General features: G+C 42.3%; 1 protein-coding gene across 39 annotated transcripts in view; it reads right to left on the reverse strand.

Annotated features, from left to right (window-relative positions):
• Positions 1-13,281, reverse strand: part of LOC139748583 (uncharacterized) — a 978,916-nt gene that overhangs the window by 240,449 nt on the left and 725,186 nt on the right. For all 39 annotated transcript variants that reach the window (XM_071661646.1, XM_071661679.1, XM_071661676.1 and 36 more), the window contains 3 exons: positions 12,228-12,529; positions 11,767-11,973; positions 11,255-11,390 (listed from right to left, as the gene is read on the reverse strand). In XM_071661646.1, coding sequence (XP_071517747.1) covers positions 11,255-11,390; positions 11,767-11,973; positions 12,228-12,529 — 645 coding nt within the window. The remainder of the gene's footprint in view (positions 1-11,254; positions 11,391-11,766; positions 11,974-12,227; positions 12,530-13,281) is intronic.

The raw sequence follows: 13,281 nt of genomic DNA on the forward strand, positions 1-13,281 counted from the left end.
ATGGGTAAAACTGAAAGTTGATGGAGAGAGGTGGGTGATTATTGGTGCTTATGCACCTGGGCATGAGAAGAAAGATCAAGAGAGGCAAGTGTTTTGGGAGCAGCTGAATGAGTGTGTTAGTGGTTTTGATGCACGAGACCGGGTTATAGTGATGGGTGATTTGAATGCAAAGGTGAGTAATGTGGCAGTTGAGGGAATAATTGGTATACATGGGGTGTTCAGTGTTGTAAATGGAAATGGTGAGGAGCTTGTAGATTTATGTGCTGAAAAAGGACTGATGATTGGGAATACCTGGTTTAAAAAGCGAGATATACATAAGTATACTTATGTAAGTAGGAGAGATGGCCAGAGAGCGTTATTGGATTACGTGTTAATTGACAGGCGTGCGAAAGAGAGACTTTTGGATGTTAATGTGCTGAGAGGTGCAACTGGAGGGATGTCTGATCATTATCTTGTGGAGGCTAAGGTGAAGATTTGTATGGGTTTTCAGAAAAGAAGAGTGAATGTTGGGGTGAAGAGGGTGGTGAGAGTAAGTGAGCTTGAGAAGGAGACCTGTGTGAGGAAGTACCAGGAGAGACTGAGTACAGAATGGAAAAAGGTGAGAACAATGGAAGTAAGGGGAGTGGGGGAGGAATGGGATGTATTTAGGGAATCAGTGATGGATTGCGCAAAAGATGCTTGTGGCATGAGAAGAGTGGGAGGTGGGTTGATTAGAAAGGGTAGTGAGTGGTGGGATGAAGAAGTAAGAGTATTAGTGAAAGAGAAGAGAGAGGCATTTGGGCAATTTTTGCAGGGAAAAAATGCAATTGAGTGGGAGATGTATAGGGGAGGGAGACGGGAGGTCGGGAGAAGGGTGCAAGAGGTGAAAAGGGGGGCAGGTGAGAGATGGGGTGAGAGAGTGTCGTTGGATTTTGGGGAGAATAAAGGGATGTTCTGGAGGGAGGTGAATGAAGTGCGTGAGACGGGGGAGCAGGTGGGAGCTTCAGTGAGGGGCGCAGGTGGGGAGGTGATAACGAGTGGTGGTGATGTGGGAGGGAGATGGAGTGAGTATTTCGAAGGTTTGTTGAATGTGTTTGATGATAGAGTGGCAGATATACGGTGTTTTGGTCGAGGTGGTGTGCAAAGTGAGAGGGTTAGGGAAAATGATTTGGTAAACAGAGAAGAGGTAGTGAAAGCTTTGCGGAAGATGAAAGCCGGCAAGGCAGCAGGTTTGGATGGTATTGCAGTGGAATTTATTAAAAAAGGGGTTGACTGTATTGTTGACTGGTTGGTAAGGTTATTTAATGTATGTATGACTCATGGTGAGGTGCCTGAGGATTGGCGGAATGCGTGCATAGTGCCATTGTACAAAGGCAAAGGGGATAAGAGTGAGTGCTCAAATTACAGAGGTATAAGTTTGTTGAGTGTTCCTGGTAAGTTATATGGGGGGGTGTTGGTTGGGAGGGTGAGGGCATGTACAGAGCATCAGATTGGGGAGGAGCAGTGTGGTTTCAGAAGTGGTGGAGGATGTGTGGATCAGGTGTTTGCTTTGAAGAATGTATGTGAGAAATACTTAGAAAAGCAAATGGATTTGTATATAGCATTTGTGGATCTGGAGGGGGCATATGATGGGGTTGATAGAGATGCTCTGTGGAAGGTATTAAGAGTGTATGGTGTGGGAGGAGAGTTGTTGGAAGCAGTGAAAAGTTTTTATAGAGGATGTAAGGCATGTGTACGTGTAGGAAGAGAGGAAAGTGATTGGTTCTCAGTGAATGTAGGTTTGCGGCGGGGGTGTGTGATGTCTCCATGGTTGTTTAATTTGTTTATGGATGGGGTTGTTGGGGAGGTGAATGCGGGAGTTTTGGAGAGAGGGGCAAGTATGAAGTCTGTTGGGGATGAGAGAGCTTGGGAAGTGAGTCAGTTGTTGTTCGCTGATGACACAGCGCTGGTGGCTGATTCATGTGTGAAACTGCAGAAGCTGGTGACTGAGTTTGGTAAAGTGTGTGGAAGAAGAAAGTTAAGATTAATGTGAATAAGAGCAAGGTTATTAGGTACAGTAGGGTTGAGGGTCAAGTCAATTGGGAGGTGAGTGTGAATGGAGAAAAACTGGAGGAAGTTAAGTGTTTTAGATATCTGGGAGTGGATCTGGCAGTGGATGGAACCATGGAAGCGGAAGTGGATCATAGGGTGGGGGAGGGGGCGAAAATTCTGGGGGCCTTGAAGAATGTGTGGAAGTCGAGAACATTATCTCGGAAAGCAAAAATGGGTATGTTTGAAGGAATAGTGGTTCCAACAATGTTGTATGGTTGCGAGGCGTGGGCTATGGATAGAGTTGTGCGCAGGAGGATGGATGTGCTGGAAATGAGATGTTTGAGGACAATGTGTGGTGTGAGGTGGTTTGATCGAGTGAGTAACGTAAGGGTAAGAGAGATGTGTGGAAATAAAAAGAGCGTGGTTGAGAGAGCAGAAGAGGGTGTTTTGAAGTGGTTTGGGCACATGGAGAGGATGAGTGAGGAAAGATTGACCAAGAGGATATATGTGTCGGATGTGGGGGGAACAACGAGAAGAGGGAGACCAAATTGGAGGTGGAAAGATGGAGTGAAAAAGATTTTGTGTGATCGGGGCCTGAACATGCAGGAGGGTGAAAGGAGGGCAAGGAATAGAGTGAATTGGAGCGATGTGGTATACCGGGGCTGACGTGCTGTCAGTGGATTGAATCAAGGCATGTGAAGCGTCTGGGGTAAACCATGGAAAGCTGTGTAGGTATGTATATTTGCGTGTGTGGACGTATGTATATACATGTGTATGGGGGGGGGTTGGGCCATTTCTTTCGTCTGTTTCCTTGCGCTACCTCGCAAACGCAGGAGACAGCGACAAAGTATAAAAAAAAAAAATATATATATATATATATATATATATATATATATATATATATATATATATATATATAATGGATTTGTATGTAGCATTTATGGATCTGGAGAAGGCATATGATAGAGTTGATAGAGATGCTCTTTGGAAGGTATTAAGAATATATGGTGTGGGAGGAAAGTTGTTAGAAGCAGTGAAAAGTTTTTATCGAGGATGTAAGGCATGGGTACGTGTAGGAAGAGAGGAAAGTGATTGGTTCTCAGTGAATGTAGGTTTGCGGCAGGGGTGTGTGATGTCTCCATGGTTGTTTAATTTGTTTATGGATGGGGTTGTTAGGGAGGTAAATGCAAGAGTCTTGGAAAGAGGGGCAAGTATGAAGTCTGTTGGGGATGAGAGAGCTTGGGAAGTGAGTCAGTTGTTGTTCGCTGATGATACAGCGCTGATGGCCGATTCATGTGAGAAACTGCAGAAGCTGGTGACGGAGTTTGGTAAAGTGTGTGGAAGAAGAAAGTTAAGAGTAAATGTGAATAAGAGCAAGGTTATTAGGTACAGTAGGGTTGAGGGTCAAGTCAATTGGGAGGTGAGTTTGAATGGAGAAAAACTGGAGGAAGTGAAGTGTTTTAGATATCTGGGAGTGGATTTGTCAGCGGATGGAACCATGGAAGCGGAAGTGGATCATAGGGTGGGGGAGGGGGCGAAAATTTTGGGAGCCTTGAAAAATGTGTGGAAGTCGAGAACATTATCCCGGAAAGCAAAAATGGGTATGTTTGAAGGAATAGTGGTTCCAACAATGTTGTATGGTTGCGAGGCGTGGGCTATGGATAGAGTTGTGCGCAGGAGGATGGATGTGCTGGAAATGAGATGTTTGAGGACAATGTGTGGTGTGAGGTGGTTTGATCGAGTAAGTAACGTAAGGGTAAGAGAGATGTGTGGAAATAAAAAGAGCGTGGTTGAGAGAGCAGAAGAGGGTGTTTTGAAATGGTTTGGGCACATGGAGAGAATGAGTGAGGAAAGATTGACCAAGAGGATATATGTGTCGGAGGTGGAGGGAACGAGGAGAAGAGGGAGACCAAATTGGAGGTGGAAAGATGGAGTGAAAAGGATTTTGTGTGATCGGGGCCTGAACATGCAGGAGGGTGAAAGGAGGGCAAGGAATAGAGTGAATTGGAGCGATGTGGTATACAGGGGTTGACGTGCTGTCAGTGGATTGAATCAAGGCATGTGAAGCGTCCGGGGTAAACCATGGAAAGCTGTGTAGGTATGTATATTTGCGTGTGTGGACGTGTGTATGTACATGTGTATGGGGGGGGGGTTGGGCCATTTCTTTCGTCTGTTTCCTTGCGCTACCTCGCAAATGCGGGAGACAGCGACAAAGTATAAAAAAAAAAAAAAAAAAAAATATATATATATATATATATATATATATATATATATATATATATATATATATATATATATATATATATATATATATATATATATCTTTTTCTTTCATACTATTCGCCATTTCCCGCATTAGCAAGGTAGCGTTAAGAACAGAGGACTGGGCCTTTGAGGGAACATCCTCACCTGGCCCCCTTCGCTGTTCCTTCTTTTGGAAAAAAAAAAAAAAAAAAAGAAAAAAAAAAAAAAAGAAGAGTGAATGTTGGGGTGAAGAGGGTGGTGAGAGTAAGTGAGCTTGGGAAGGAGACTTGTGTGAGGAAGTACCAGGAGAGACTGAGTACAGAATGGAAAAAGGTGAGAACAATGGAAGTAAGGGGAGTGGGGGAGGAATGGGATGTATTTAGGGAATCAGTGATGGATTGCGCAAAAGATGCTTGTGGCATAAGAGTGGGAGGTGGGTTGATTAGAAAGGGTAGTGAGTGGTGGGATGAAGAAGTAAGAGTATTAGTGAAAGAGAAGAGAGAGGCATTTGGACGATTTTTGCAGGGAAAAAATGCAATTGAGTGGGAGATGTATAAAAGAAAGAGACAGGAGGTCAAGAGAAAGGTGCAAGAGGTGAAAAAAAGGGCAAATGAGAGTTGGGGTGAGAGAGTATCATTAAATTTTAGGGAGAATAAAAAGATTTTCTGGAAGGAGGTAAATAAAGTGCGTAAGACAAGGGAGCAAATGGGAACTTCAGTGAAGGGCGCAAATGGGGAGGTGATAACAAGTAGTGGTGATGTGAGAAGGAGATGGAGTGAGTATTTTGAAGGTTTGTTGAATGTGTTTGATGATAGAGTGGCAGATATAGGGTGTTTTGGTCGAGGTGGTGTGCAAAGTGAGAGGGTTAGGGAAAATGATTTGGTAAACAGAGAAGAGGTAGTAAAAGCTTTGTGGAAGATCAAAGCCGGCAAGGCAGCGGGTTTGGAAGGTATTACAGTGGAATTTATTAAAAAAGGGGGTGACTGTATTGTTGACTGGTTGGTAAGGTTATTTAATGTATGTATAGACTCATGGTGAGGTGCCTGAGGATTGGCAGAATGCGTGCATAGTGCCATTGTACAAAGGCAAAGGGGATAAGAGTGAGTGCTCAAATTACAGAGGTATAAGTTTGTTGAGTATTCCTGGTAAATTATATGGGAGGATATTGATTGAGAGGGTGAAGGCATGTACGGAGCATCAGATTGGGGAAGAGCAGTGTGGTTTCAGAAGTGGTAGAGGATGTGTGGATCAGGTGTTTGCTTTGAAGAATGTATGTGAGAAATACTTAGAAAAGCAAATGGATTTGTATGTAGCATTTATGGATCTGGAGAAGGCATATGATAGAGTTGATAGAGATGCTCTGTGGAAGGTATTAAGAATATATGGTGTGGGAGGCAAGTTGTTAGAAGCAGTGAAAAGTTTTTATCGAGGATGTAAGGCATGTGTACGTGTAGGAAGAGAGGAAAGTGATTGGTTCTCAGTGAATGTAGGTTTGCGGCAGGGGTGTGTGATGTCTCCATGGTTGTTTAAATTGTTTATGGATGGGGTTGTTAGGGAGGTGAATGCAAGAGTTTTGGAAAGAGGGGCAAGTATGAAGTCTGTTGGGGATGAGAGAGCTTGGGAAGTGAGTCAGTTGTTGTTCGCTGATGACACAGTGCTGGTGGCTGATTCATGTGTGAAACTGCAGAAGCTGGTGACTGAGTTTGGTAAAGTGTGTGGAAGAAGAAAGTTAAGAGTAAATGTGAATAAGAGCAAGGTTATTAGGTACAGTAGGGTTGAGGGTCAAGTCAACTGGGAGGTGAGTTTGAATGGAGAAAAACTGGAGGAAGTTAAGTGTTTTAGATATCTGGGAGTGGATCTGGCAGCGGATGGAACCATGGAAGCGGAAGTGGATCATAGGGTGGGGGAGGGGGCGAAAATTCTGGGGGCCTTGAAGAATGTGTGGAAGTCGAGAACATTATCTCGGAAAGCAAAAATGGGTATGTTTGAAGGAATAGTGGTTCCAACAATGTTGTATGGTTGCGAGGCGTGGGCTATGGATAGAGTTGTGCGCAGGAGGATGGATGTGCTGGAAATGAGATGTTTGAGGACAATGTGTGGTGTGAGGTGGTTTGATCGAGTGAGTAACGTAAGGGTAAGAGAGATGTGTGGAAATAAAAAGAGCGTGGTTGAGAGAGCAGAAGAGGGTGTTTTGAAGTGGTTTGGGCACATGGAGAGAATGAGTGAGGAAAGATTGACCAAGAGGATATATGTGTTGGAGGTGGAGGGAACGAGGAGAAGAGGGAGACCAAATTGGAGGTGGAAAGATGGAGTGAAAAAGATTTTGTGTGATCGGGGCCTGAACATGCAGGAGGGTGAAAGGAGGGCAAGGAATAGAGTGAATTGGAGCGATGTGGTATACCGGGGTTGATGTGCTGTCAGTGGATTGAATCAAGGCATGTGAAGCGTCTGGGGTAAACCATGGAAAGCTGTGTAGGTATGTATATTTGCGTGTGTGGACGTATGTATATACATGTGTATGGGGGGGGTTGGGCCATTTCTTTCGTCTGTTTCCTTGCGCTACCTCGCATATATATATATGCACTATCCCTGGGAATAGGGGAGAAAGAATACGTCCCATGCATTCCTCACGTGTCGTAGAAGGCGACTAAAGGGGACGGGAGTGGGGGTCTAGAAACCCTCCCCTCCTTATATCTTAACTTTCTAGACAGGGAAACAGAAGAAGGAGTCACACGGGGAGTGCTCATCCTCCTCAAAGGCTCAGATTGGGGTGTCTAAATGTGTGTGGATGTAACCAAGATGAGAAAAAAGGAGAGATAGGCAGCATATTTGAGGAAAGGAACCTGGAGGTTTTGGCTCTGAGTGAAACGAAGCTCAAGGGTAAAGGGGAAGAGTGGTTTGGGAATGTCTGGGGAGTAAAGTCAGGGGTTAGTGAGAGGACAAGAGCAAGGGAAGGAGTAGCACTACTCCTGAAACAGGAGTGGTGGGAGTATGTGATAGAGTGTAAGAAAGTAAACTCTAGATTGACATGGGTAAAACTGAAAGTGGATGGAGAGAGATGGGTGATTATCGGTGCATTTGCACCTGGGCATGAGAAGAAAGATCATAAGAGGCAAGTGTTTTGGGAGCAGCTGATTGAGTGTGTTAGTAGTTTTGATGCATGAGACCAGGTTATAGTGATGAGTGATTTGAATGCAAAGGTGAGTAATGTGGCAGGTGGGGGAATAATTAATGTACATGGGGTGTTCATTGTTGTAAATGGAAATGGTGAAGAGCTTGTAGATTTATGTGCTGAAAAAGGACTGGTAATTGGGAATACCTGGTTTAAAAAGAGAGATATACATAAGTATACGTATGTAAGTAAGAGAGATGGCCAGAGAGTGTTATTGGATTACGTGTTAATTGATAAGCGCGTGAAAGAGAGACTTTTGGACGTTAATGTGCTGAGAGGGGCAGCTGGAGGGATGTCTGATCATTATCTTGTGGAGGCGAAGGTGAAGATTTGTAGAGGTTTTCAGAAAAGAAGAGAGAATGTTGGGGTGAAGAGAGTGGTGAGAGTAAGTGAGCTTGGGAAGCAGACTTGTGTGAGGAAGTACCAGGAGAGACTGAGTACAGAATGGAAAAAGGTGAGAACAAAGGATGCAAGGGGAGTGGGGGAGGAGTGGGATGTATTCAGGGAAGCAGTGATGGCTTGTGCTAAAGATGCTTGTGGCATGAGAAGCGTGGGAGGTGGGCGGATTAGAAAGGGTAGTGAGTGGTGGGATGAAGAAGTAAGATTATTAGTGAAAGAGAAGAGAGGGGCATTTGGACAATTTTTGCAGGGAAATAATGCAAATGACTGGGAGATGTTATTATAAAAGAAAGAGGCAGGAGGTCAAGAGAAAGGTGCAAGAGGCGAAAAAGAGGGCAAATGAGAGTTGGGGTGAGAAAGTATCATTAAATTTTAAGGAGCATAAAAAAATGCTTTGGAAGGAGGTAAATAAAGTGCATAAGACAAGGGAACAAATGGGAACATCAGTGAAGGGGGGGCTAATGGGGAGGTGATAACAAGTAGTGGTGATGTGAGAAGGGGATGAAGTGAGAATTTTGAAGGTTTGTTGAATGTGCTTGATGATAGAGTGGCAGATATAGGGTGTTTTGGTCGAGGTGGTGTGCAAAGTGAGAGGGTTAGGGAGAATGATTTGGTAAACAGAGAAGAGGTAGTAAAAGCTTTGCGTAAGATGAAAGCCAGCAAGGCAGTACGTTTGGATGGTATTGCAACGGAATTGATTAAAAAAGGGCGTGACTGTACTGTTGACTGGTTGGTAAGGTTAATTAATGTACGTATGACTCATGGTGAGGTGCCTGAGGACTGGCGGAATGCTTGCATATTGCCACTGTACAAAGGCAAAGGGGTAAGAGTGAGTGCTCAAATTACAGAGGTATAAGTTTGTTGAGTATTCCTGGGAAATTATATGGGAGGGTACTGACTGAGAGGGTGAAGGCATGCACAGAGCATCAGATTGGGGAAGAGCAGTGTGGTTTCAGAAGTGGTACAGGAGGTGTGGATCAGGTGTTTGTTTTGAAGAATGTATGTGAGATATACTTAGAAAAGCAAATGGATTTGTATGTGGCATTTATGGATCTGGAGAAGGCATATGATAGAGTTGATAGAGATGCTCTGTGGAAGGTATTAAGAATATATGGTGTGGGAGACAAGTTGTTAGAAACAGTGGAAAGTACTATTGAGGATGTAAGGCATGTGTACATGTAGGAAGAGAGGAAAGTGATTGGTTCTCAGTGAATGTTGGTTTGCGGCAGGGGTGTGTGATGTCTCCATGGTTGTTTAATTTGTCATTGGATGGGGTTATTAGGGAGGTGAATGCAAGAGTTATGGAAAGAGGGGCAAGTATTCAGTCTGTTGTGGATGAGAGAGCTTGGGAAGTGAGTCGGTTGTTGTTCGCTGACGATACAGTGCTGGTGGCTGATTCGGGTGAGAAACTGCAGAAGCTGGTGACTGAGTTTGGTAAAGTGTGTGAAAGAAGAAAGCTGAGAGTAAATGTGAATAAGAGCAAGGTTATTAGGTACAGTAGGGTTGGGGGACAAGTCAAGTGGGAGGTAAGTTTGAATGGAGAAAAAGTGGAGGAAGTGAAGTGTTTTAGATATCTGGGAGTGGATTTGGCAGTGGATGGAACCATGGAAGTGGAAGTAAATCATAGGGTGGGGGAGGGGGCGAAAGTTCTGGGAGCATTGAAGAATGTGTGGAAGTCGAGAACATTATCTCAGAAAGCAAAAATGGGTATGCTTAAAGGAACTGTAGTTCCAACAATTTTATATGGTTGCGAGGCGTATGCTATAGATAGAGTTGTGCGCAGGAGGGTGGATGTGCTGGAAATGAGATGTTTGAGGACAATATGTGGTGTGAGGTGGTTTGACTGAGTAAGTAGTAATAGGGTAAGAGAGATGTGTGGTAATAAAAAGAGTGTGGTTGAGAGAGCAGAAGAGGATGTTTTGAAATGGTTTGGTTACATGGAGAGAATGAGTGAGGAAAGATTGACAAAGAGGATATATGTGTCAGAGGTGGAGGGAATAAGGAGAAGTGGGAGACCAAATTGGAGGTGGAAAGATGGAGTGGAAAAGATTTTGAGTGATCGGGGCCTGAACATGCAGGAGGGTGAAAGGTGTGCAAGGAATAGAGTGAATTGGAATGATGTGGTATACCGGGGTCAACATGCTGTCAATGGGCTGAACCAGGGCATGTGAAGTGTCTGTGGTAAACCATGGAAAGTTTTGTGGGGCCTGGATGTGGATAGGGAGTTGTGGTTTCTGTGCATTATACATGACAGCTAGAGACTGAGTGTGAACGAATGTGGCCTTTGTTGTCTTTTCCTAGTGCTACCTCGGGGGGAGGGGTTTTTCATTTTATGTGTGGCGGGTTGGAGACGGGAATGAATAAAGGCAGCAAGTATGAATTATGTACATGTGTATATATGTATAAGTCTGTGTGTGTATATGTATGTATACGTTGAGATGTATAGGTATGTATATGTGCGTGTGTGGACATGTATGTATATACATATGTATGTGGGAGGGTTGGGCCATTCTTTTGTCTGTTTCCTTGTGCTACCTCGCTAACGCGGGAGACAGCGACAGTGTAATAAATAAATAAAATATAAATATATGCACTAAGGCATGTAACTTCCTGCTCCCCTCAAGAGGATGAGTTTTAAAATGGATTACCAATGAAATGAGTATCTCAAATGGTAAACCCGATCACCTTGATTCATGAATGGTATATGCCAAGTGGCCAGCTGCTTAAGATGATGATTACTGAAGCAGCATGAATTTCCATCTGATTAAGCTTATACTGCCCATATATGACAGGTCACAGGCACTGTTCATAGCTAATTACAAAGTATAGAAAAATATCTGTAAAATATTTCAGATGAGCGGTGATAAGTTATTCTCAAAGGGCAGCATATGAAGATATCAAATAATGCAATACAGTTAAAATATTTATAGGATGTACTTTGAAATTGCAATAAAAATGAAAGTGTGGCTACCACCAATCAACACAACAAGTTTATGCCAAGTCCATAATGTAAGATGATCAATAAAGGTTCATAAATACCAATCAATGAAGCTGGAGATACGCTGTTTGTTCACAAGTAGATAAAATCAATAACACACATAAATGACTTTCATGAAAAAATAAGCAGCCACCCTTGAACTGAACAAATGGTGGAAAGAACTTAAAATTGGTAGAGGAGAAAGGTATGGTGATACCAAGGTTCAATATTTTCCTAAAGTTTCACCTTTAAAATAAAGTTATGGATAAATGTAATGAAACAACACTTTCATAAAGAATCTAACGGAACATACCATAGAAAATCTCAAAAAGAATAATTAGTCTCAAAAATAAACATCAACACCCTATGTATATAACATGAAAAAAGTACACAGTAACATGAGATAGACTGCAGAACAAGGGTAGGAAACTCAAGACGGGACAACTACTCACTAATGGAGAGGAAGGAGTACTTCTTCTCCAGGGCGAGAAGGTCAGGTTCTGAGGGCGCAGGCTCAGGCTGGATGTTGTCAGGCAGGGCAATGTTGAGGTTACAGATGGGGGTCTGAGGGGGGTCACCACGCCCAACCTGAAACACAGGGGGTTTTAGCAGGCTGATTAGTGAAGCCTTCTTCCAGTGGCCATCCTGGAAGATTAGAGGGTCATGAGGTGTTATTCAAGATGGATTATCAGTAAGTAACAGCATATTACAGACCTACTTAGCTACTCACTTAAAACTGATGAAGGAATTACATAACTTGAACCCTGCAATGAACTGGCTAAAGCATATATTTCACTGACAACACATAATACAAAAATCAGAAGCACAACTTCATAGCACTGGTAATCAATCCTTATGAAAGATTAACTTTAAGCAAGAAAGAAATCTAAAGACAAAATGTTTTTTAAGAAAATTATAAAATTACCAATATGGTGACACACATCAAAACTCTTTAAATGCCTACCTTTGGTTGTCGCATGAAGGCCACCCTACCAATTGGGTCAGCATGTTGATCCTTCACACGAACAGTGAATGGAAGGCGGTTTTCACGGAATGCATAGAAGTTGAAGGCAAGTTGGTCCCCAGACTTTGTAACTGGTACTAAGTTGCCAGCAAATTCTAGGAACTGTGGTTTACCCTCCAACACTTCAACATCACGAGACTTTGCCACCTGAACCATTTTTATTCTTATATAATATAAATGTATTAAAGAAACAACAATAAAGAGCACATATCAAAGTAAAACAATTACATTACTGTAAGGTGAATTAAGTAAAAACGTATAGTGACAATATCCCTAGAGCTAAACACATTTCGAAGATGGAAGTATACAACAACATACAAAGTGAATATTAAAACGAATTCCACTGCCTACACATTACAATGAAGTTGAGTTAAAAACAACAGTACTCAGTGTTTGCTCACTTCAACAAAGAGCTCCTGTTGCTCAAGCGTCTTATCTTCTCGATCATCTGTCATACAAAACACCCTCACTCTTGCCTCTTCCAGCTGATGTCTCTTGCTAAATACTACAAACTTAGCCATGAAAGGAACATGTATCGCCTCCCGGTAGAGCTCTGTGGCCATTTTGGTAGCTTCCGGTATATTACTACAGTCCATTAACCAAAATCGGGCGGAGACAGTAGTAGTAAAGCTGACACAGTCGTTAACATGTGTTAGTGGTGTAGATCCTGTCACGTCTTCCCACTGAGCACGGGTTGTGCCGCCTGGAAATAATGTGAGTCAATAATTCTGAAATACTCTGATGCTTTCTTAAAGATACTAAGGCTCTTGAAAGACAATCCCACATATCTAGGGGTATCATTTTTATGAAGCTGCATATTGCAAAAGCCATTTAAAATGCTCTTTTGATCTACATGAATACATTTTCATAAAGTAATTCAAAGTGGAATGATGATTCAACTTTGAAGTAATAAGTCTACTGAATCAAAATAATTCTAAATCCTAAACACAAGAGCATCCTTGGCTTTTCACTAACTTCTGATAAAACAAGTTATCTACTGAAATTCTCTGTATGCAAAAGTACACATTGTGTTTATATCAACATTATGAAAAATCTAATATCGCAACTACAATCATTAAAAAGACTGAAAGAAGTTAAAAGGAAAGAAAAAGAAAACTTAGATTTTAACTTCTACAAATAAAACACAGTGTAACAGGCATTGCACTAACAGGAATCATATGTGGATGTGTGAAAGACATGCCATCTAAATTAGTCATTCTTTTGAAAACTAGAGCTGAGTCAAAGTCCATTATATCATATAAACACTAAAGCCAATGAAAAATACTACTCAACATACTTATACCAAGTTCATGTATGATTTCTTTCTTGTCTTTAGTTCTCATTAAAACCATTAAAGAATGTTAGCCATGACAAAAAGTGTCATCATATCTGCAAAAAAATAAGAAAATTGTGCAAATTGACAATTAATGCATACATGCATAATCTGGCTTTAGC

This window comes from Panulirus ornatus, chromosome 5, assembly GCF_036320965.1.
Source record: "Panulirus ornatus isolate Po-2019 chromosome 5, ASM3632096v1, whole genome shotgun sequence".
NCBI lineage: Eukaryota > Metazoa > Arthropoda > Malacostraca > Decapoda > Palinuridae > Panulirus > Panulirus ornatus.